The sequence below is a fragment of the Musca domestica genome, unplaced genomic scaffold (genome assembly GCF_030504385.1).
Source record: "Musca domestica strain aabys unplaced genomic scaffold, Musca_domestica.polishedcontigs.V.1.1 38, whole genome shotgun sequence".
Taxonomy (NCBI): Eukaryota; Metazoa; Arthropoda; class Insecta; order Diptera; family Muscidae; genus Musca; species Musca domestica.
The window spans coordinates 8,116,775-8,143,150 of NW_026712324.1; the positions used below are offsets into that span (position 1 = coordinate 8,116,775).

The 26,376-nt window shown below is 33.0% G+C and overlaps 1 protein-coding gene across 1 annotated transcript; it reads left to right on the forward strand.

Moving 5' to 3' along the window:
* The first annotated feature begins 299 nt into the window (after positions 1–299).
* Positions 300–9,688, forward strand: LOC101898825 (pupal cuticle protein Edg-78E). Its single transcript, XM_059126353.1, has 2 exons — positions 300–371; positions 8,938–9,688. The coding sequence occupies exons 1-2, from the start codon at positions 360–362 to the stop codon at positions 9,289–9,291; spliced, it is 366 nt and encodes a 121-aa protein (XP_058982336.1). The 5' UTR covers positions 300–359; the 3' UTR covers positions 9,292–9,688.
* Positions 9,689–26,376: the final 16,688 nt, after the last annotated feature.

Consider the following 26,376-nt stretch of genomic DNA (forward strand, 5'->3'; position numbering starts at 1 on the left):
ATCAAAAAATCGCAAATAAAGAGAGTACTTTAAAATGTCAAATATATTTGACAAAAACACCGAAAGGGTTAAAGTGTATCTCGCGGTATGTAGGTGAATATGTGTTGGAGTATTTCTATGTGACTCTCTCTCTGTGTGTGTTTGTGAATTTGTTTTTCTATCTTCTGTCTACAACAAATTCGTTTTTCATCTTCTATAATTTTTTGTATGGCACTTTGATGGAATTGCTATTGTTGCTGTGGTTGTTGTCGTTAGTCTCGTCTGCTTTATGCTGCCGCTCTCTGCCGTAGCAAAGCTGATATATAAGCAAAGGTTTTTAGCAAACCAACAAACAGTTTATCAAAGTTTAATCTAGCAAAATGTTCAAACTTGTGAGTAAAGCGAAAATTTTTGAAAAAAAAAAAAAAATAACCGAACAAATAATTAAGAACTGTTAATATTAAATAACAAATTAGGCATTACACAAAAAGGACAAAACAGCAACAATATAAGAGACTAAAAGTGTGATTTTTGTGCTAATGTGTGTGTGTGCTCTCTCTATAAATCGAAGAGCAATTTTGTTGTGCAAATAAAAGAGTAGTGCAATCAACTTATTCATTCAAGTCCATCTGATTTTTCTCATGGGAATTAATTGATGCAGTTTGTTGCTTAAGTCTTTCGTTTCTCTTTGTATGGGAGTATCAACTTTGACATTTCCAGGCCTGTTTCGAATTTTCCACATTGTGATTTAATGGAATAAGTGGTCACAATTTGAAACTTGTTATCCTTGTGTGGGGAATTTGCCCCTTGAGTGTTTCGTGTTTGTGTCTTAAGTCTTTTGTTTTTGCTTAAGAAAATAATTAATTTAAAATAGAAAAGGATACGATTGAATACTTTACTGCTTAATGGCAATTACGACAACCCAGAATTGTGAAAAACCGATGTTTTGTTTTAACCATTTTTATCATTGTGATCTATTTTCTTCTTTGAAAAAAGGTGTTTAACAATTTTCCAACCTTTAAACCTTCCGTAGGGACTTAAAGGGACTGAATAATTGTTAAAAAAAAACGAGGTAAAGGGTTTTTCGAATTCCTTCAACCTGTCAAATTATCAATCAATCATATCAATGAAAAACTTTTTTATTCTATTTTTGAAGCAGTCTGCTAATGTTTAGACTTTATTACATATCCCAAAAAATTAAAACATTTCCAAAACATATTTAAACTTTATAGAATTCTTCATAACCTAGAGTAAAGGAAGATCTCTTCAAGGATTTATAAGCATCGAAAAAATAAGTGATCATACTTCCTCAAAAAAGAATACCAATTAAATAATCTATAGAACATATACTTGCTACAACTTCTATAATTGGAAACTCTACACTTTACCTATAAATCGCTACACATGTTACATATCCCAAGAAATTGTTACATATCCCAAAAATTATTACATTCCCAAAACATTTATAAACTCTATAGACATCCTCTTTACATAAAAGGAAATGAAGATCTCTTCAAGGATTTATAAGCATCGAAAGACTTATAGGTCAAAAATTATTACATTCCCAAAACATTTATAAACCCTATAGACATCTTCTTTACATAAAAGGAAATGAAGACCTCTTCAAGGATTTATAAGCATCGAAAGACTTATAGGTCATACATTCACAGAAGAGGCTCAAAAAGTCAACAAAAAAGAGAGTTCGTGTTCCATAAATATAGTACACCTTCGACGTCTTCCAAAAACAGAATAACCTATATCCTCCCTTTCTACAGAGAAAATCATGTTAATAAATTCTACACATGGAAAAGCCCCAAGAAATCTACTATATAGATTATATCAACGAGAGGTCTTAAAAAAAACTCTAGAGGGTAATTTCAGAGGTTTCCTATAGATACTTCTTCGGTTATAATGTACATGGAAAGCGTGTTTTTATTATCACTATTTCTCAATACTTATTTTGATATTACAACGAGTTTTTTTCTGTTTATCGTTAATGGAAACAAGGTTCTTTTCATTTCTTGACCATGTAAACAGGGTCGTTCTGGATTTCGGTTCATAATGTATATTGCTAAAATAGAAAATATATTAGAATCTTCTTTATAATAATTATTTTATCGTAGAGATATTTTAATAAAAAAATGATGATCTTCCGAATGAGGATTTGCCAACTTTGCTCATAAAAATTTGGAAAACTGCAAAAAGAGAATCTCTAGATGTTTCATTAGGAAATATATAAATTTTCTTATAAAAATCTATTGATATTATAAATGAAAGAAATCAGTTCTTGTTTAAAAAGATTTATTGATATTTAGTTATTTTAAAAAACATCAGTAAATCTTTTTTTTTTTTAATTGAGCAGAGTAGAGTTGTTCCAAAATAATCTTTCAAACTTCTCCGAGAAACTAAGTATAGCTTCTCAAAAAATATGTAGATCTAATCAAAGAATATATGTGAATTTGTTCATAGTGGATTTCTACACCTTCTGAAAACAGATATATCCTCAAGAAAAGATTTCTTTTGATACCTTTCTTTTGAAAATGATCAGTTAGGGTTCTTATTTTTAGTCGTTAATGTAAACAAGATTTTTTGTTTTCTTTATGTACACAGGTTTTTGCTTAGAATTTTTCATTGCAATTGAATTTTTGTTTATATGCCGCTTCAATCCAGAATAACAAATAATAATACCTGTAATAACAAAGAAAATATATTAAACTTTGCTTCAAAATATTTGAAAAAATAAGAGTTCTCTCAAAGTAAATCACCAGGGACTGGATTCCTGTTCCATGAAAAAACAATAAAAAACACATTTCTTTTCTTCACTTTTTCGTTTCCTTTCTCATGTTCATTTCTTTAACTTCACATTTTCATAAAACAGGAATTGAGGATCAGGCGTAGATATCTTAGCATAGAGATCTTAAGATATTTTCTTAAATATTAAGATCTTACTTTGCTAGACACGAAAATCAAGATCTTTAAATATCTCAACCTTTAATCCTCGAATAACAAATAATAATTCGAAAGGCTTGTTACAGAAGATTTTGTTATTCAAAAATCTTATTCCACTATTTACTACTATTTACAAAAAAATTGTAAAGTTATGTATTTTTTATTAGGATTTATATTTTATGTCTATTGTTGTATTTTTTTTTTTTCAATGGACCTTTGTTTTCCTTTTGCCATTCACTGAAAATATCTTTGCTTTCCACATACAACATTGCAATAGTCGTGTCCTAGGTTTTTTCATATTCTTTTTCTCTTCAGCTTAACATATGTCTTCGTATATGATTATATAACTCTATGTTGTAACCGTGTCGTTTTTTTCCTGACCCATTGAATACACTTTTTTAAGTCTGCAATGCTATTTAGCTCTCAGTGTGCAAAGTTCATTACATTCGCAGTCGAACAAGTGATTAGAAATCTTAACATTTCTGTAAATATTTCATTGATGATCGTTTGGATATTGACACCAAAATAGCTGATGGTTATTATTAATGTAACCACATAATTTAATTGACTGTTAGTATGTTGGTTTTTCATTAATAATTAAATAGTTATGTAAATATTATTGGAATTCCATCGAAAAAAAAAATAAAGCAATTAAATGTTTCTTCTTCTTTTGTACAATGAATTATAAAAACAATTGTTTCTATCTATTTAACTTGTTCCACAAAAACAATACTTGTGTGTGACTTATTTTTTCAGCAGAAATTAAGTTCGAAGAGCATCTTTTTTATCTTTTGTGCCACATTCCAACCGATGCCTTTAGCAAATACCTTTCAAAAATTGGCAATACTTTTAATTGTTTTGCAATTTAAATTTTCCCATCGATATGAACAAAAAAGCTAGCTAAAAACAAAAGCGTGAAATGTCAACTGGCGCATAATATAATGAAGTGGGACGAATTGAATTGCCATAAACAAATGATTAGTTAAATAAAAAAAAACTTAAATAGTTCATATATTATTTGATGTCATATTTTTTTTTAATATACAAAAATAAAGAGGAAAACAATATTTTTTTAATTTTTTTTTCGACCCAAATTATTATACATTGTCTTGTTTCTATTCATTCAACCATCTGGTTATGAATTTATAGCTCAGCATGCATTTATACCTTTCAAAAAATGGTTATGCATATTAATTCACATAACGAAAATGTTAAGTTTTTCAGCTCACAAAAATATATATTAATTCGAACATATCTATATATATATATTGTTCTGTAAACATCACTAGACAACCAAAAATATGAAACCTTCAAATATATTTAGTCTCTTTTAAGAAACAAGTTTTTTTTTTTTCATTCGAGAACATAAAAGTCTGTTTTATGCTTAGTTAATATATTGAAACGTTTTTTTAAATAATATAAACTATTCGAAAATATGGATCTGAAATATAAAAGCTAAAATGTCAACCTGAAAAATTCCGATATGTATATTTCCAGCTGAGTTTTATATTCAGAAAAAATATATAAAAATTAAATGAGGTTCCATTGTAGAATTAAAAAGGTATCCCCATTTTAAATAAACAAATCGAGCTGTGCATCTTCTGTAACTTACTTTATCAAATTTAACTGTATTTCTTTTTTACAATAAATTAGATATTGCCAATTGGTGTAACTTTGAAAAAAGTGTGAGTCTTAGGAAAAATTTTACAACCAAGAAGAAACATCTGAAAATATTATAAAATAGACTATCCCTAGTTAAAAAAATGTAAACGTGAAAAGAATTTCACCTTTATAAAAAGATAATAAAATATAAAAAAAAAGATAATAAAAACTCTATTTGGGTTGTCATGCTTTTATGCCTTCCTGGCTAAAGCTCTCTTCGCTAATTGTCCTGTCATTTTTTCAATTTAATTTCGTTAATGTAAACAAGATTTTTCACCTAATTTTTCTTGTAATTCTTTAAATTTAATTTCGTTAATGTAAATAATTTTTTTTTACTTTTTTATATGCATAAACAATATTGATCGGGATTAGTATCATTGCATTTGCAGATCTGATGAATATTTTAAATTTGCTTAAGTTGCGAACATTTAGTTTATCGTTAATGGAAACAAGATTTTTTTTAATTTTGACATTACATCTGGGTTTTAAAATTTGCAGGAACACCTTGTAATTGTGCCACAAAACGCTTTTTTTGACTGGCTTCATCGGTTGTCTTCCACTGCCTTTACACGGTGACATTTTTTAACCATGCCATTTTTTTGTTGGTAAAAGGTGTAGAAAGACAAGGATAGAAGAAAAAATGGCACGATAAGCCACCGCACAGGGTTACATGCAATTTTCTGTGCATTTCACTTTTTACTTCTTCCGAATTTTTTATAATTTTGACATTTCATATCGTTTCTTTATTGTAATTTTTGTTGCGTTTCTTTTATTGTGATGTGTTTAGTGTTTGAATTGTATAGTGAATTATATAAAAATTAATTGGAAGTTTTAAAAAGTAAAAAAAAAGAAAGTTAAAATAAAAGTCAATAATTTTAATAAATATGCAGACCAGATCGACAATAACTTTTTCCATCATTTCTTATTTAGATTCACACATTTAATTTTAAATCACTTCTTTATAAATATCTGTTACAAACAATTAGCACAACAATACAGCTCTATACGAAATACTGAATAAAATAAAATGTCAGAAAAAATGCCAAGCACTAATATCATAAAATGCCACCGTGTAAAGGCGCGAAGATTTACGCAGAAATTTTAAAAGAGAATTGATAAAAATGCCATGTAAAAATGCCACCGTGTAAAGGCAGTGTTCCTCATAAAAGATTAAAAGAGTGCAGGGCTAACAAGTATAGATTACGAGTCGAAATTGAACTAAGTTAACCTACAACTCCTTTGGAGAAGCCAGAAGAAGGTTCTCTATGTATCTGTACCCTTACCATGGTCGAAGAATATAGGTAGACGCGTCGACACAGTTGCTGGGACAATGAACTGTCAAACCAATTTTGGAATTTAAAATGTTGAATGAAAAATTATTTAAATTTGTAAAAATTGTTGAAAAACGCGAATTATAATAGCCTCCGACTGACGTAGCATGAGAAAACATATAAAAATCTACTTATATTTGAAAAAAACATTTAAATCTTTTTGGCATATCAATGCTCCCAAGCGTTGATGCATCTACCTGTATTATTCTGCCATGACCCTTACATCGTTAAAATTCTAATATCTATAATGTTTCTTTCAAAGTCAATTTCCTTAGAAATGTTCTCTCTATATATTTTTTTGCTTAATTTGCGAACATTTGGTTTATTGTTAATGGAAGCAAGTTTTTTTTTTAATTTTGACATTACATCTGGGTTATAAAATTTGCTGGAACACCTTGTTATTGCGTTATAAAACGCTTTTTTGACTGGCTTAAGTCATCGAAGAAAACTTTTCATGCATCTGCACCTTTACTTAGTTAAAATTCCAATATCTATAATGTTTCATTCGAAACACACATTTGGTTTATCGTTAATGGAAACAAGATTTTTTAAGATTTGTAAGTAAAATTCCACGTCGAGCAAATGAGTTCTTTAAATAGCCTCCATCCCAAAAAGTTTTGACTTTATTTCTCGTCTGACCTGTAATGAAAAAGTATATAAGATTATGAAAAATAATAAAATACAATAAGTTATATTAATATTTAAAAATTAATTTTCTATGACATGTAGATTCTAAGAAGACTGATTTTAAAACATATACGGGAATTTTTGAAATCAGGTCTCCGCTTGACTAAAATATGTATCTTATTCGATATCACCAATGGTATATATTGAAATGTTTCAAAATTTAGCTTGATATAAAAGCTAACCGGTTTATTTAATATTTAAAATTTCCAAAATTAATTTGTATTTTCAATCACACTTTATGTTCCTCAATTCTTAATATAAAATAAAATAAGATGTTATTTTGTTAAAGCAAAAAATTACCACAATTTGTGCAACATACATATATTTAACACCCTATTTGTCGTTTTAGCAATCGATTAATTAAATACCAAACCAACAATAATTTATTTTCATTTCTTCAAAGTATTTGAAGGCCTTTGCCATGGATGACATTAAACTCAGTATTTCACCTGGAAGTTTCATTTAGCCAAGCCAGTAATTTATTGCAAAACACATATTTCTGATAGTATTTCACAAAAAAAAAAGAACCTGTTCTTTTGATGTCGATCGTCATAGTCACCACATGCAATGCCAACAGCACAATTGGTTGTTCTGTTTTGCTCTGCCATAGAGAAGATGAGATATATTTTTAAATGTTGGCATTCACTTTTCAGGGTTTCATCAGTGTATCGTGGAAGTTAAATCACTTTTATGGCAAAAAAAAAATCTAAACTATTACTTGATTAATTGTGTGAATATTGCAATGACATTAAAAGAAATGTTAATTAAAAAAAAATATGGAATACTAATACACTGAGAGAAAAATAATTTTGAAATTAAAAAAGACTGAAATCTAGGAAGATTTCTTCTATGGGGGTTCCTTAATAGCACATCTACTAATTTTCGTAGAAAGCCTCGATCACTTTGAAGAATTTTTTTTTCTCAATAGGAGTTTTATGGGCCTTCTACTGCCTGTAGATGAAACATAGATCCTATATCTACTAAACAAATTGTTATCATATATTCCTTTAGTTTATATAATGTTTCTAACAAGTATTTTTAAGAGGCACAATTTCTTCCGATATTATATCGCTATATTGGCAAATTTAAGCTATAACTACAAGATGAGATAAAAAACGGCAACAAAGTCAAAAGCCATATTTTTTATTATTATTATTTTTTTTTAATTTTATTGAATGAAAGCAAAAATTGTCGGAAATAGCATAAAATTTTAGAATAAGATTAGATTTGTTCGAATGGATCACCTTTAGCACGTATTATGGCCTTCAAACGTCCAATGAAGCCGTCACACGCTGCCGGAATGTTGCTCTGCGGTATTTTGACCCGTTCCCGGCGAAACGCCCTGCTTGAGGTGATCGACACTTTGGTATTTTTTAGTGTCAACCTTCCTTTCCAAAATACTCCAGACACAATAGTCCAACGGATTGTTATCCGGAGTTTTGGTGGCCATTGTGCGCTGGAAATGATCATTTTATAACCATTCTTGGGTGACGCGTGCTGAGTCCTGTTGGAATGTCCAAGGTCTGCTGCCAAAATGTTTGCCTGACCAAGGCTTTGATACACCCTCCAGAATTATTTAGCGATAATATTCAGAGAGCGACCATCGCCAGTTATGGCGGCCGGCGCTTGAGTTCTGGTGGCCAATCGAAGGTGCACATTTTCAGCTGACCTTTTGGCAAGTAAACACGATCATTTTGTTTGTTTACAAACTGGCGGACATCGAATGCTTTCTCATCGGAGAAAACAAAATTCGGCTGTTCACCACTTTCGTCTATTGTCTTTCTGTTGCGGTGTAAGTTCTTGCACTTTTTGGAATAGCAATGGCTTTACACCGAGCTTATTTCTCAATATATGCCGAATTGAGTATTGCGATATGTTTAGCTCACTAGCCAATTTTCGGCCACTCCGACGCGGGTTTTAAAAAAGTCGCTTCTTTACTATTCGTACCATTTTTGCTGATGTTGCTGTTTTTTCCGTACACTTCCTTGACGTTGGGCTACGCTACCAGTATCCCGGTAACGGCAACAAGCGATGGTACGAGACACAAAAGATTTATTCACATTTAAATGCTGGAGTGCTCTAACGATAGGCACTTGTAGTTTTTCAGACAAAAGAAAGAAATCACACTATCACACTCGAATTCCACCACGAATACCCTGTATTACAGTGGATCTGTTACGGTTTTTTTCGTTAATGGAAAAAGTATTCATCATATAGCATCAAACCTTCTTGTTATCCCTAATTCTGTTCATCCTAATCTGCACATCACAAAATACACTTACAAACATTAACCTAAACCACTTTCCTTTTTTCCTCTTGTATTTTCCAGTTCGTCTTGACCGCTCTCGTGGCTTTCGCCTATGCCGATAACATCAACAAAGATGCCGAAGTTTTGAGCTTCAAAAATGATCCTGCCGATGCTGAGGGAAACTATGCCTATGCTTTCGAGACCAGCAATGGTATTCAGCAACAAGAAGCCGGTAATCCCGCTGGTGTAGCTGGTTCCTATGAGTTTGTATCGCCCGAAGGTGAAAAATTCTTTGTTAGCTATACTGCCGATGAAAATGGTTTCCAACCCGTTGGTGATCATTTGCCCACACCACCACCAGTGCCAGAGGCCATTCTCAAGGCTTTGGAATACATTGCTGCCCATCCTCCAGCCGATGAAACACACAGAAAGTAAATTTAAGTATTAATTTCCAAGAAAAAGAAAACACACAAAAAAAAAGGAAAAACCGAAAGGACGTTAGAAACAGGATGGAGCAGCGGCGTATTGGAGTAGTGAAAATGGTTGGAGTTAAGAAACTAGTCAACAAAAAAACTCTACCCATTGTTTTTTAATTTGCCGCTCTGTTCCACGCAATTTACATCATTCGGCCGTCCATGACCAAAATAAGTTCATCTGAATTTTGGGGTTTACAAAGTGCAGGAAACTTGTTTTCTTCTTCACTTCTTTTTTTTATAAATAATTTATAGTATTAGCTTGTTTTTATTGTATTATGTTTTAGGTTAAATGCGTTGAACATTTTTTTGTACGAAATGAAATGAAAAAAAAAAATCATGCACAAATAAATGTATAAAAAATATACAAACTACGGTCGTTCCAAATATCTTTTGGGGAATTTTTCGGAGTTGATTATAAATAAATCATCGACTTACTGGATTTATTTAGTATATTTCGGCCCAGGTCAGATGTGGAATTCGTTAGCACATTAATTACAAAGTCATGGCCAATCGATGAGTGGTAGGAATGATACAGCCCAGCTAATATTTTTCCGAGGGCTCTGATGTCCGATTTTTTGTTGAGATTTTCTACCGTTTCTCCAGAAAAGTTTCCGAGTAATCGCACATACTCCTTTCTTTTGTTTCGATTGAAAAACCATTGAAAATCCACAAAACGAGCAGTTTACCCCCTGGAAGAATATTGTCTACATAGGTGTACGATATATTACATCACCCATACAGGGTAAAATAAAAAAACAGCAAAAAAGTCAAACGCAATAATTTTTACATTTTTCAAAATTTTATTGAATGACAGCAAAAAAATGTCGGAAATAGCATCAAATTTTAAAAAAAAAATTAAAATTTAAAAAATTTATTTATTGAAATTTTAGAATAAGTTTAGATTTGTTCGAATTGGTCACCTTTGGCACGAATTATGGCCTTCAAACGGTCAATGAAACTGTAACACGCTGCCCGAATGTTGCTCTGCGGTATTTGGGCCCATTCCCGCCGAACCGCTTGCTTGAGGTGATCGACACTTTGGTATTTTTAGTGCCAACCTTGCTCTCCAAAATACTCCAGACGCAATAAGTCCAACGAATTGGTGTTCGAGAATTTTTGCGGCCATTGTGAGTGGGAAATAAAGCGAGGAACCTTATTTTGTAACCATTCTTGGATGGCGCGTGCTGAGTGCGATGGTGCTGAGTCCTGTTGGAATGCCCAAGGTCTGCGGCAAAATGTTTGCGTGCCCAAGGGTTTAATACACCCTCCAGAATATTTTCGCGATAATAATCGGCATTTATTCTGAGTCGATTGATACGAGCGGAGAGCGACCATCGGCTGTTATGGTGGCCCACACCATCACCATGGCCGGCGCTTAAGTTCTGGTGGCCAACCGAAGGTGCACATTTTAAGCTGACCTCTTTGGCAAGTAAACACGATCATTTTGTTTGTTTCGGAGAAAACAAAATTCGGCAGTTCACCACTTTCGGCCAAGCGAAGAAACCCTTCAGCTCTTTTAAGTCTATTTTGTTTCTGTTGCCGGTGTAAGTTCTTGCCCTTTTTGGAATTTCAATGGCTTTACGCCGAGCACATTTTGCAATATTTGCCGAATTGAATATTGCGATATGTTCAGCTCACAAACCATTTTCGGCCACTGCGACCCACTGCAGGCTTCGATCAAGTCGCTTCTTTACTTTTCGAACCATTTCTGCTGATGTTGCTGTTTTCTTCCGTCCACTTCCTTGACGTCAGGCTACGCTACCAGTATCCCGGTAACGGTAACAAGCGATGGTACGAGACACAAAAGATTCATTCACATTTAAATGCTGGAGTGCTCTAACGATAGCCACTTGTGGTTTTCCAGCCAAATATAAAGAAATCACACCATCACGCTTGAATTCCATCACGAATAACTTTTTCGTGGAAAATTCTGACCAAAATGCTTTTGTACGCTTGTAAACAATATAATGAGCTGTCACTGGAATAATTTTAACAGTTGTCGGACTAGTGGCTTAGAAATGACAGCAGTCTGAAGTTGGTTGCAGTTTTTTCATCTCACCTTGTATATGGGAGCTATAGCTATATCTGAACCGATTTTCTCCAAATTTGATTTATTTGCTTCTAGACTGAATTCGGTTGGATGTGCCAATTTTCAGGTCATTTGGACTGATATTGGCCATTTGGTGCACAATTACCCCAAAATAGGTTGAAGATATGTATGGGAGCTATATCTAAATTTGAACCGATTCTCATCAATTTTAATAGGGTTCGTCCTTGGGCCAAACAAATATTTGTTGGAAAATTTCATCTTAATCGGATAATAAATGTGACCTGCACTTTGTTCACAAAAATACATGGACAGTCAGCCCATCTGACATACATAAATCGACTCAGAAAGTGGTTCTATGAAGATCCAGAGAAGTAACTATGGGTCTATCTAGCTTTCTTCTCCATGTTACTATGTGGTGCAGGGTGTAAAAACTAAATATATATTCAAGAGGCTTCATATATACAGTAAAAATAATTCTGTACCCATTCTAATTTTTTAAACAGGAGTGGTGCGGAAGTTCTCCCACACAAAACAGAGGATTGAAAAGTAAACTCCGTAAAAAAACACCTACTCGCGAGCAAGTTTCGCTCCCGAAAGAAAATGAGGGATTCTGTGCTCTGGTCAAAACACACCAAAGTATGTAAAGAAGATCAACACCATTCGGATCGTACTATTAAATGGCAATTCACTCATTTAAATTTCCGTAATTTGCGATTTTTACGGATAGTCCTTAAGTCCTACCAATGCAACCGTGCCGGCAACATTAATTTAGACTTTTCATTCATAATTTTGCGTTTTTATTTTACCGATATTTGTCGATAACTCAGAAAATTTGTTAGAGAATTCCACTACTGATCGGATACAAATTTATTTAAGCTAGAGCACGTGGTGATATTTTCGACCCCCTCTTTTTTTCAAACTAACCAACTATGTTATAAGGTCATAGGCTAGGTATCTATCAACGAAACATGCCGACAATTTAATACGTATTCCAATCGTTTCATTAAAAATAGTTCAAAGCAATACAACCGGTTCATTTCGCATACGATTATCTCAGACAATAGTCGCAATTCTTCGTTGATAAAATGTGACAAATGCGGCCAATTAAAATGTTAAATAAAACGTTATTCGTGATCCACGTAGACCATATTGTAGGCATATTTTTATATTATACATTAAAATTTTTATATTCTTTAAAGACAATTCTATGTGTAGAGATTCTGTGATAAATGAACTTTTAAGTTAACATTTTTAAACAGAACTTGATAGGTTATATATTATAACAGGCGAACGAATAATGTTGCTTGCTCTTAGAATTACGTACACGAATCAGCCCATTTACACGACACTATTAGTCATTCAAGGTTGTTACATGGTTTATGACTTCTTAACTTTTGTTGGGTGTTTTTGGGGAAATTTGTACATGTAACATTCATGGTAGAATTTAGAATTTAGTAGTCTCATATCAAAAAAGCATATCCAGGGGCTGGATTCTTGTTCTATGAAAATATGAAATGAAAAATATTTCCTTTATAAAATTTTTCATTTGACATTTCTTTCCTTTATAAAAGTTTTCATTTCACATTTTCATAGAACAAGAATTGAGGCCCAGATCTGGTTTTTAAATATTATTATTACAGATAAGGTGTGTTTAAGACTTCTATTCGGTTCTGTGAAATAGGTTAAATGTTTGCTGTAATATTTTTCTAATCTGCAGGTCCAGTCAGCGAAAAATATACCTTAAACCAGTAAGGAAAGTCTTAAAGTCGGGCGGGGCCGACTTTATGATTCCCTACACCACTTTGCTAATTTAGAGGAGCTCCGCATAACAATTAAAAGTTTTTATGGGAGAATTCAATCATACGCGCTAGGATTATAATTATAATTTAAAGTTATGCTGAAGTATTTGTATGTTTTAAATTCGGACTTGTATTGCCCATTTGGTGACAAATAATTTAAAATCGGATAAAAATGTATTAGGGCTATATCCAAATCTGAACCGATCTCGATAAAATTTGGCAAAGTTATTTCTGAGCTGTATTTTATATATTTCACTGAATATCATTGTTACGGAGTGCATATTACGGTTGTGGGTAACAAATACAACAAATTGGATGACCAATATATATGGAAGCTATAGCTATATCTGAACCGATCTTCACCAAATTTGACATACTAGCTTCTAGGCTCAATTCGGTCGTAAGTACCAAATTCCAGTCATTTCTGGGCTGTATCTTTTATCTGGTACCAAATATCATTCTTGTGGAGTGCATAGTAGGAATGTGAGGGACTTAAAGATCAAATCGGATGAAAGATATATATGGGAGCTATAGCTATATCTGAACCGATTTTGATATACCAAATTTGATATACTTGCTTCTAGGCCGAACTCGGTTGGGTGTGCCAAAATTCAGGTAATTTGAACTGATAGTGGACATTTGGTGCACATTTAACCCGAAATCGGATGAAGATATATATGGGAGCTATATCTAAATTTGATCCGATTCTCACCAATTTCAATAGGGTTCGTCCTTGGGCCAAAAAAGTATTGTTTAGAAAATTTCATCTCAATCGGATAATAAATGCGACCTGTACTTTGTTTACAAAAATACATGGACAGACGGACAGACGGACGGACGGACCGACATGCATAAATCGACTCAGAATGTGATTCTATGCAGATCATCAAAAGGAACTATGGGTCTATCTCGTTTCCTTTTGCCTGTTACAAACAAATTCACAAAGACATAATACCCTGACCACCTTGTGGTGTAGGGTATAAAAATACCAAAGTGTCGATCGCCTCAAGCAAGCGCTTCGCCGGGAATTGGGCAAAATATCACAGAGCAATATTAGGGCCGCGTGTGGCGGTTTCATTGGCTGTTTGAAGGCCATAATTCGTGCCAAAGGTGACCGATTCGAACAAATCTAAACTTATTCTAAAATTTGATGCTATTTCCGACATTTCGTGCTTTCATTCAATAAAATTTGAAAAAGAAAATGTACAAATTATGACGTTTGATTTTGTTACAGTTTTTTATCTCACCCTTTATATGGAAGTTGTATCCAAATCTGGACTTACGTGTTTACAACGTATAAAACCTTTTGAAATTTTTCCACATTTTCATTACCAAAGAGATCCCATTTTGTTATTGTTCAAAAAAAAATGGTAATAATTTATACAAAATACAGGAAATAACTAAATTCTCGCTAATTGGCAAGTTTTTTTTTATTAATAAAGTTATGAAAATATTAATAAATTAATTCTAATATAAATCAGAGCGTGCTGGCAAATGCGCAGCATGCGTCAGATTTTTCTAGGTAGGTATGTATGTATGGAGATATTTTGTTTGTTATGTTTATTTAGTTTTGAGTTTGAATTTAAAATGCGTAAAACCTCGCATTCAGGCGAAAAAGAAACTGAACCGCAAAAAAAGGAAATGAATGAGAAATGATTAATTAATGAATTGCAAATGCAAATGTGATGGTGCTACAAATTCCACGATGCTCAGCCACAGTTCGCAACAGATTTGTTTCGTGTTAAAATGAATTATGTGGTATTTTTTTGGCAAAATTACTTTTGAACTAAGACAAGTTATTTTCCCAAGAAAAAAATTGTTTCAATACTTTTGAATAAATCCCAGGAAAATTACCTAACTACTTATCGGTAATAGCATGATTTCAATTTTCCCAATTTTCTGGGCTTGTGTTGCAGGTAAATAATTTATTTTATAGTAGGTTTACATTAGAGCAAAATGCTGATAAAACCTTCCTTATTAGGATTTATTTGACGATCATTCAATGAAATTGACAATTTACATCCACTTGGTTTACTAAATCCCTTAAATCGTATTCGTACAACAATACACATATTTGTATAAATTTATTTATTATTTTTAATTCTATATTATTTCTATTTATTTTCCTGCACATGTCCAAAAGACCCTGGAGGCACATAAGCGTGCAAAATACAGTTTAATTTTTAATAAGTTCAACACTAATGTCTTTTAAATACTCAATTTCCGTCAGCCTTAGGCAAAACAAACATTAAATTCTAGTCAAACGAAAAACGTCATTAATAATCTATCATTTTTTTTTATCATTTAAAAAAGATAAATAAATATTTAGAAAAATAAATAACTGAAAATTTTTCAAGGCATTTAAAACCAAAAACAATTAATTTTTTATGAATGAATACTCGTGCAAGGCATGTCAGACCAATAAACGTGTAGTATACGAGCTATAAACGTGGAATTTAAAACCTGGATTTTTATACCCTCCACCAAAAAATGTATGGAGGGTATATTAAGTTAGTCATTCCGTTTGTAACTCATCGAAATAATCATTTTAGACCCAACAAAGTATATATATTCTTGATCAGCGTAAAATTCTAAGACGATGTAGCCCTGTCCGTCCGTCTGTTGTAATCACGCTACAGTCTAAACGAATTAAGATAGGAAGCTAAAATTTTGCACAGATCACTCTTTTGTCTGCAGGCAGGTCAAGTTCGAAGATGGGTATCGGTCCACGATATCGTATAGACCCCATATATAACGGTACCCCCGATATTCGGTATTTTGATGATTTTACCCACATTTTTCAACGGAATTGTCTGAAAATCCACACAAGGAGTTCCTTGTGGGTACTTTATACCTCGGCAGAGAATTATCTATATAGGTCCACGATATCGTATATCCCCCCGATATTCGGTATTTTGATGATGTTAGCCACATTTTTCAATGGAATTGTTTTAAAATCCACATATGTAGTTCCTTGTGAGTACTTTACCCCCTGAGAGAGAATTGTCTATATAGGTCCACGATATCGTATATCCCCCATATAACTGTACCCCCCGATATTCGGTATTGTGATGATGTGTGCCACACTTTTCAATGGAATTGTCTTAAAATCCACACAAGTAGTTCCTTGTGAGTTCTTCACCCCCTGAGAGAGAATTGTCTATACAGGTCCACGATATCATATAGCCCTTATATAACGGTACCCCCGATATTCGGTATTTTGATCTTTTTAGCCATATTTTTCAACGGAATGGTCACAAGGGATTCTTTGTACACAAGGGGTTCTTTGTGAGCACTTATCCCCCGACAGAGAATTCTCTATATAGATTAACGATAACGTATAGCCCCCATATAACGGTATCCCCGATATTCGTGATTTTAATGATTTTAGCCACATTTCCCAATGGAATTATCTGAAAATACACACAAGGAGTTCCTTGTGAGTACTTTACCCCCAGACATAGATTTGTCTATATAGGTCCACAATAGCGTATATCCCCCCATATATCGGCACCTTCCTATATTAGGTATTTTAAAGATTTTAACAGAATTTTCAATAGATTTTATTTTTTTTTTGAATATTTTCTAATTCGTTCTAAATGGTGGATGCTATTTCAAAGTTCGGCCCGGCCGAACTTACTGCCTTTTTACTTGTTTAAACTGTTTTCTTTCACAACTAATAGAACCATAATCGTGGATTCTTAAAGACAATTTTTTCAAAGGCTCAATTGTTATAAATATTAATTTTTGTAAAATATTTTTTAAGTACCATACAGTGTGAGATAAAAAAAACTGCAACAAAGTCTAACGCCATAATTTTTAAATATTTTTATTAAATTATATTGAATTAAAATGTCGGAAATAGCATCAAATTTTTGAATTTTTTCGAATTGGTCACCTTTTTAGATTTATTCGAATTAGTCACCTTTGGCACGAATTATGGCCTTCAAACGCCAATGAAACCCCCACACGCTGCCCGAATGTTGCTCTGCGGTATTTTGGCACTTGCAACTTTGCTTTCCAAAACACTCCAGACACAATAGTCCAACGGATTGGTATCCGGCGATTTTGTTGGCCATTGTGCGCTGGAAATGAAGCGAGGAACCTAATTTTGTAACCATTCTTGGGTGGCGCGTGCTGAGTGCGATGGTGCTGAGTCCTGTTGGAATGTCCAAAGTCTGCGGCCAAAATTTTTTCGTGGCCAAGGCTTTAATACACACTCCAGAATATTTTCGCGATAATATTCGGCATTTCTTCTGATGCCACGGTCAATTAATACGAGCGGAGAGCGACCTCAGCTGACCTCTTTGGCAAGTAAAGACGATCATTTTGTTTGTTTACAAACTGCTGGAAAACGAATGTTTTCTCATCGGAGAAAACCAAATTCGGCAGTTTACCACTTTCGGCCAAACGAAGCAACTCTTTATCTCCTTTGAGTCTATTTTCTTTCTGTTGCGGTGTAAGTTCTTGCACTTTTAGGAATTTCGATGGCTTTAACCTGAGCTCATTTGTCAATATTTGCCGAATGGAATATTGCGATATGTTCAGCGCACTAGCCTTTTTCGGCCACAGCGACGCGGTTTTCGATCCAGCCGCTTCTTTACTTTTCGAACCATTTCTGCTGATGTTGCTGTTTTCTTCCGTCCACTCCCTTACCAGTATCACGGTAACGAGTGATGGTAAGGGACACAAAAGATTTATACACATTTAAATGCTGGAGTGCTCTAACGATAGCAATTTGTGGTTTTGTAGCCAAATAAAAAAATATCACGCTTGAGTTCCATCACGAATAACTTTTTTTCTGGAAAATTCTTACCAAAATGCTTTTGTACGCTTATAAACAATATAATGAGCTGTAACTGGAATAATTTTAACAGCTGTCGGAAGAGTGGCTTGGAAATGACAGCAGTCTGAATTTGGTTGCAATTGTTCATCTCACCTTGTTGTCATGGATTTTTTAAAGAATATTTTTTCAGGGATCAAAAGAATGAAATCGTGAATTTTATAGAATATTGTTGCAGGGGCTACCGGATCTATAATCGTGGATTTTTATTTATTATTTTCTTTATTTATTTATTTTCTCAAGGACCCAAAAGAGTTATAATTCGTGGATATTTAAAAAAATATGTGTTCAAGCACCATAATTCCGTTGGTCCTCGTATATTTTAAATGAATATTTTTTTAAAGACTAATATAGCTAAAGTCGTGGAGTTTTAAAAATATTTTTGCAAGATCTATGTGGATTTTTAAGGATATTTTTCCAATATCAATGTGAGTTTTTAAAGCTTATTTTTCAAATAAAAATCAAAATTAAACCTGGATTTTTAAGGAATATTTTTTCAAGGATTAGCTATTGATGTTTAAATGAAATTTTTGAAAATTTTGGATTTTAGGAGCAACAAAGCCAAAATCGTGAATTTTAAAGACCACAATATTTAATTTTTAATAAAATTTTTTAAGGATGATTATTTTGACCATAACTCCTTTATTATAAGTGTTTCACGTCTTTGTGTGTTTTAAATCTTCGTTTTTATAATTTTGGATTTCAGGAGCAACAAAGCCAAAATCGTGAATTTTAAAGACCACAATATTCAATTTTTAATAAAATTTTTTTTAAGGATGATTATTTTGACCATAACTCCTTTATATTGAGTGTTTCAAGTCTTTGTGTGTTTTAAATCTTCGTTTTTATAATGTGGAGGGCATTAAAATTTCGGCCGGGCCGAACTTAATGCTTTTGTAATTGTTCAAAAATGAACATTTAATTTTTTATGTTGGCCATAACTTCTTTATTATTCCGGTTTTCGCGTTTTTTGTGGTGTTATCTTCGTTTTTTCAAAAATGAAAATTTCAAATTCTTATCTTGGCAATAACTTCTTTATTATTAAGATTTTAGCATTTTAGATCTTCTTTTTTAACAATGAACCTTTCAATTTTTTTTGGCCATAACTCTTTTATTATTGATATGTTGCGTGTTTTAGGGTGTTTTAAATCTTCGTTTTTAACAATGAATATTTCATGTTCTTATTTTGCCCATAACTCCTTTATTACTGAGTTTTTCGGGTGTTTTTAATCATATTTTTTAATGAGCATTTTTTTCTTATTCTGGCCGTAAGCAAAAGCTCCATGTTTGTATATTTTGAATGAATATTTTGTCCAACAAAACCGTAATCGTAGGTTTTTAAACACATTTTTTTTTCTCTTTAGCCAGCTGATATTGAATCTTTATGAAAAATATTAATATTGCGCTCTTGACATATGATTATAATAATAATTATTAATATTTATTAAATATGCAAAAAAAAAAAACACTTTTGCTTTCAACAAGTCAATGACGCCATGAATAACCATTACTCATTCAACTAATTAGTGATCATCTTCACCTATATTTACCTTCAATTCTTTCTTTCAAAATTGCAAAGTCATGAAGATATGATGAGACTCACTCGGCTTATAGAAATAAAACAACAATGTTAACATCTCAATGCCTCAAATTGCCTACCGGTATTGTAAATGTGTCAAATTTTTTATAACCAAAGTAAGTTTAAGAAGAAAGACTGTTTTTAGCAAAAACAAGTAAAAGAGCAGTAAGTTCGGCTAGGCCGAACTTTAAATACCCTCCACAATTTGGAACAAATTTAGAAATTTTCAAAAAAAATAAAATCCATTAAAAATTCTGTTAAATCGTAAAACCAGTAAAGAAAGTCCTAAAATCGGGCGGTTTTTATGATACCCTACACCACTTTGCTAATTTAGTTGAGCTCCACTTAATAATTAAAAGTTTTTATGGGAGAATTCCATCATACACGCTATGATTATAATTATAATTTAAAATTCAAAGGACTAAATATGCCGAAGCATTTGTATCTTTTAAATTCGGACTTGTATTGCCCATTTGGTGCGAAATTAAATTGAAATCGGATAAAAATATATATGGGGACTATATCCAAATCTGAACCGATCTCGATAAAATTTGGCAAAGATATTTCTGAGCTGTATTTGATATATTTCCCTGAATATCGTTGTTACGGATTGAATATTACGGCTGTGGGTAACAAATACAATAAATCGGATGAACAATATATATGGAAGCTATAACTATATCTGAACCGATCCAAATTTGGCATACTACCTTCTAGACTAAAATCGGTCGTATGTGCCAAATTCCATCCCATTTGGACAAATATTAGACGTTTGGTGCACAATAAAAGCTAAATCGGACGAAGTTATATATGGGAGCTATATCCAAATCTGAACCGATCTCGATAAAATTTAGCAAAGGTATTTCTGAGCTGCATTTGATATATTTCCCCAAATATTGTTGTTACAGAGTGCATATTACGGCTGCGGAGGACAAAAATAACAAATCGGATGAACAATATATATGGGAGCTATAGCTATATCTGAACCGATTTCGATAAAATTTGGCATACTTATTTTCAGGCCTAATTTGGTTGTATGTGCAGAATTCCATACTATTCGGGCTGATATTACACGTTTGGTGCACAATAAAAGGCAAATCGGACGAAGATATATATGGGAGCTATATCTAAATTTTTACCGATTATCTCCAATTTCAATAGGGTTCGTCCTTGGGCCAAACAAATGTTGTTTGCCAAATTTCATCTCAATCGGATAATAAATACAACCTGCATTTTGTTCACAAGAATACATGGACAGACGGACGGACGGACGGACAGGCGGACTGACATGCATAAATCAACTCAGAAAGTGATTCTATGCAGATCATCAAAAGGAACTAAGGGTCTATCTCGTTTCCTTTTGCCTGTTACAAACAAATGCACAAAGACATAATACCCTGACCACCTTGTGGTGTAGGGTATAAATACCGAATATAGCCGTTATATTGAGGTCTATTCACAGGCTGTAGTACCCATTGGGAGCTTCAAACACGAAATTTCAAACAATTTCGGTGAATATTGTACCGCCAAAATACCGAATATAGGGAGATACTTATATATATGGGGCCTATAGGAAGACCTGGACCTGCATAGACAATTGTCTGTCATAGACTGTAGTTCCCATTACGAACTCTAAATACGAAATTTGAACAACTCCGGTAAATAATATAGCTAAAATCATCATAATAGCGAATATTGCGAGGTATGGAGACTATTCGAAGACGTGTGCCTGAATACACCATTTTTTGTCATAGGCTGGAGTAGTACCCTGTACGAATTCTAAATACAAAATTTGAAACATCTCCGGTAAATAATGTTCCCAAAATCGCCAAAATATGGAATATAGGAGGGTACCGGTGTATGTGTGCTTCACGATATCGTGGACCTATATGGACATTTCCCTTCCTGGGGGTGAAGTGCTACAAAAAAACTTCTGGTATAGATTTTTAGACTATTCCATTGAAAAATGTAGCTAAAATCATCAAAATACCGAATGTAGGGAGGTACCGATATCCTGGACCTATATAGGAAATACTATTCCAGGGGGTAAAGTACTCATGAGGAACTCCTTTTGTGTATTTTCAGACAATTTTATTGAAAATTTTGGCTACAATCATCAAAATACCGAATATGGGGGCTATATGATATCGTGGACCGATGTAGCCCATCTTCGAACTTGACCTGTCTGCAGACAAAAAACTGATCTGTGCAAAATTTTAGCATCCTATCTTAATTCGTTTTGACTCTAGCGTGACTACGGACGGACAGAAGGTCGGGTGGACAGGGCTAAATTGTTCTAGAATTTTACGCTGATCAAGAATAAAAAATTGTCTAAAATTACTATTTCGATGAGTTACAAACGGAATGACAAACTCAATATACCCTCCATACTATATGTGATGGAGGATATACAAAAGTAACAAAAAAGACATGATAAATAAATTGCCCAAGGAAAGTGTTAAACATCCCAGCCATGAAACAAAAAAGTGTAGACATCTGAAAACCCAAATACCCATAAGAAGTTAATGAAAATGAAAACCAGTTTGGAGTTTAGTTGTGGCCAATTAATATCCAAAGTATTGCATAATACAGCGCAGATGCCTTGCCACGCAGATTTGTGCTGGACCAGTGGGGAGGCCTACCACAAAGGAAAAGAAAGAAGACACGATAAAGACAAAGACCTCATATAACACCAAAGAATGTATACACTATGACATACTGAGAACTAAGAGCAGAAAAAAAGATATTTTAAATTTGACTAAAGGTCATCGTTGTTCAGACATTTTTTATTTATGCAAAATTTTAAAATAATTTTAAAATAAACGATATGATTAATAATATTATTAATATTGGAATTCTATCAACACATACTTAACTGTTAAACTCTTGGCATTGAACTTGAAAATACATAAGTATACTGTCAAAATATTGAGCCATACATAAACTGCAAAGCGTGGGAAGATATTCATATAAACTCTTCATTACACTATGCAACAAAATTAGTAAACAAAGCAATGATGTGTGACTTTTGCTTTTTTTTTTGTTTTATTTTAATATTACTAATTTTGAAATTGTTTCAAAATGATCATGGACAAATTGGAATTCAATTGCTAAAAAAATCGCAGATTGTACCTGAGACAAATACCAAATAAAACAAGTAAGCAAAGGCTACAGCCGAGCGGGGCCGACCGTTGAATACCCTACAACACTGTAATAAACGATACAGTTTATATAGGCGAGATACTCGAAAGAATTCCACACGATATTGTGACAAATAATAAAAGAAAACCATCACGTTCCGTTCTCTAATTTTCGAATAATAGCAACTTAAACTAATTTGCTCATTTCCAATTTATTGGTAGATGTTGCACGTAAATGGTCTTCCTAGATCTGGAACCAATATTTTTTGGTCCATTCCAACCCCTAAATATATGACGATCATCTCCAAAAAGAATAGGCTTTTATTCTGACCCTCATCTTATCTCCATGCAAAATTTCGTAAGGATCGGGTCATAAATGCGATCTGTATATGATATCCTGATATCCTAACTACTTAGTTTTGTTAGCTGTAGAAATATTACCAAATGTTTAATTCAAAATGAAAATATGCCAAAAATATGACAAAATTGAAAAAAATATGAGAAAATTTTACAAAATCAATATGTTCATCTTTAGAGAGATATTTTATGCGATTTTTTTAGGCGTTTTTTCTTTCCTGCCAAGAGGCCATTCTGAATTAATGAGAACTGTCGAAATCAGTTCAGCCGTTCTCGACATATAAGAGATTTTTCAAGCATATCTTCTTTGATAAACATATATATCGCACATATTTTCTATATATCCGATTTTTTAGATGTTAACATCAATGTAAAGATCAGAAGTAACCTTGTCATGGGTTTGTGATTTCGTCGGGATTTAAAATATTCGCGGTTTAATGAAAAATTTTGAATTTTTTCAACAAAAAAGATATGGTCTATTTTACCCGCTAAATATTATCCGATAACCACCCAAATGGGTAGGCTTCTTCCCTGCCCTAAACTCTAGCTACATGCGAAATTCCGCGTCGATTGGTCTATAATTGCGACCTTTAGAGCAAGTGCAAAATCAGGAATTTTTTCAGTTTTTGGTCCATTTCAACCCCAAATATTATGGCGTTTGATTTTGTTGCATTTTTTATCTCACTCTGTATATATATAAACGATTGTGGCTCTGCTGGTCTCTACTTAACTATTCTTTAAAAATCACCATTTATGGTTCAGTTGGTCCTTGAAATAAAATCGTTTGAAAACCAAGAAAAATAGATCTGTTGGCCCTTAAAAATTCCTTAAAAATGTCCATTTATGGCTCTGTTGGTCCTTGAAATAAAATTGTTTAAAAACAAAGGAAAATAGATCTGTTGGCCCTTAGCAATTTTCTAAAAATCCGCGATTATGGATCTTTTAGTTTTAAATATTTTCTTTAAAAATCCACGATTATGGCTCTGTGGGCCTTACAAAGATATATTTTAAAAATCTTCAGTTATCCTTCTTGTGCTTGAATTTTTTTTTAATTTATGGGTCTATCGTTTCTTAAAAAAATATAATTTAAAAGTTCACCTATATGGCTCTGTTGGTTATTGAAAAAATCCAGGATTTTTGTCCTTGAAAAACATTTTATAAAAATCCACATTTAAGTCCCTGTTGGTCCTCAAAAGTATCCCAAAAATATTTTTTTATAACCCCAGATAACAGCTCTGTTGGTCGCTACAGTTACCTGTGATGATAGCCACCCCCAAGTTTTAGGTCAAGTTTCGACATGGAGATGAGCCATCTTCTTCGCTTCTCGAAGATTATAGGCCACATTTTGTTAGGGAGATTGCCGTCTTGCCTATTCATTTGCTGCCTCATTATCTGGAATATTGTAATGGCCTGGTTTATGGTTATGGTATTGTTCGTCCTTGAAAACATTAGAATTTCAGGATTTCGGATCTATTCCTTCATCCAATACAAAATTTATTAACCAAGTTTAGTACTTTCCGAACTACTATAGTACCAAACTCATCCCATATCTTAACCACATACAACAAGCGTGGCATCCATATAGAATTTCAGGATTTCAGCTCTATTCCTTCACCCAATACCATGTTTAGTTTAATTTAGTACTTTTCGAACAGCTATAGGACGCATTTCCAAACCCACCTCCACATCGCAATTCCAAATACCAAAAGAGATCTCAATATCAAAATTCAGGATTCCAGCTTTATCCTTTCGATGTATACCAAATGTAATAGCATTTAGTGCTTCTCGAACAATTATAGTATTTTTCCAGGATACACATGAACAGCGACCATAACACCAGATTTCCAGAACAATCTTCTCATCCCATACCAAATTGTACCAAATATAGTACTTTTTTTACACTTGCAGTGCACATTTCCAAATCCACCACTTTATGACAAACCTCTCACCAATAGAGCCCCAATACAAAATTTTCAAAATTCCAGCTTCATCCGTTCACCCTAAACCAAACTGTTCCAAATTAAGTACCATATAGTACAGTTCGCACACTTAGTAGACTTTTCCAAAATCATCTTCATATATTAAACTTATTCTCCAATCTTGATTCTTATACCACATTTCAAGTTTTATACTATCCGTTCACATAATACCAAATGCTGTCATTTGAGAAGATTATTACAGAGCTATTCGCAAACGTAAAGTTTGATGTTCCACAAATCCTTTGGTGCATCTATCCTGTACTCCACCAGTGACCATCAATACAAAATTTGTCCAATACAGAGTAATCAATTTTTAGTACTTTCGTTATTTATTAGTAGGCATTTCCAAAAACCCAGCCTTATCACACGCCTTCGCACCATGCCTGACCCTTGTGGAAAATTTCAAGATTCTAGCTTCAGTTGTTTTGTATGGGCGTTGATTCTCAGTCAGCTATACTACTACTACTCTTTTATGTATATAATTGTCTAAAATTTCCCTTTCAATAACTCACATCTCTTTGTTTACCCTTTTTGAACTCGAGTAAAGTTTGGTCACTTTGTGTCTTTGCTAGGACCTGAGAAAATCCTATGTTTAAGTGAGTCCACAAAAGTTATCAACAAATTCAGTTCCTTTGAAAATGAAAATGAGACAAAAATAAATTGTAGACTCTAAATCTGTTAGGTAACATTCACATCCTAGGGATTTTTGACTATAATGCTGCCAAGTATCCTTCAACATTAATATTCATTGGACCTTTTTCAAACTCTTTATTTTTAAATTATGTCTATTTAAATCTTTATAAAAACTTTGGTAAAACTTCATTTATTCAATTTCAAAATTTTCAGTAAGGTATTCAAGTTGAGTATTTTTCCATATAAAGCAGTTGCCCGTCCATTCAACTAAACTTGGAGCCGACTTTCGGTACGCTTTTTTACTCATAAACTCTTATAACACCCACATTTATGGTCTATTAAAAATATACTCAAGGATTTCACGTTGCCTTGGTAATCAGTTATGGCTTGATAATTTGAAAACCATACTAATACCAGATATTCGTTCGCTAAATTTAAGGTAAATATATGCTGCAGGCAAAGATTTTTTGAAAATTATTTCCACCTTTTTATACCCTACACCACATAGTGGTAAGGGTATTATGTCTTTGTGCATTTGTTTGTAACATGGAGAAGGAAACGAGATAGACCCATAGTTACTTTTGAGAACCTTCATAGAATCACTTTCTGAGTCGATTTATGCATGTCAGTCCGTCTGTCCGTCCGTCCGTCCGTCCGTCTGTCC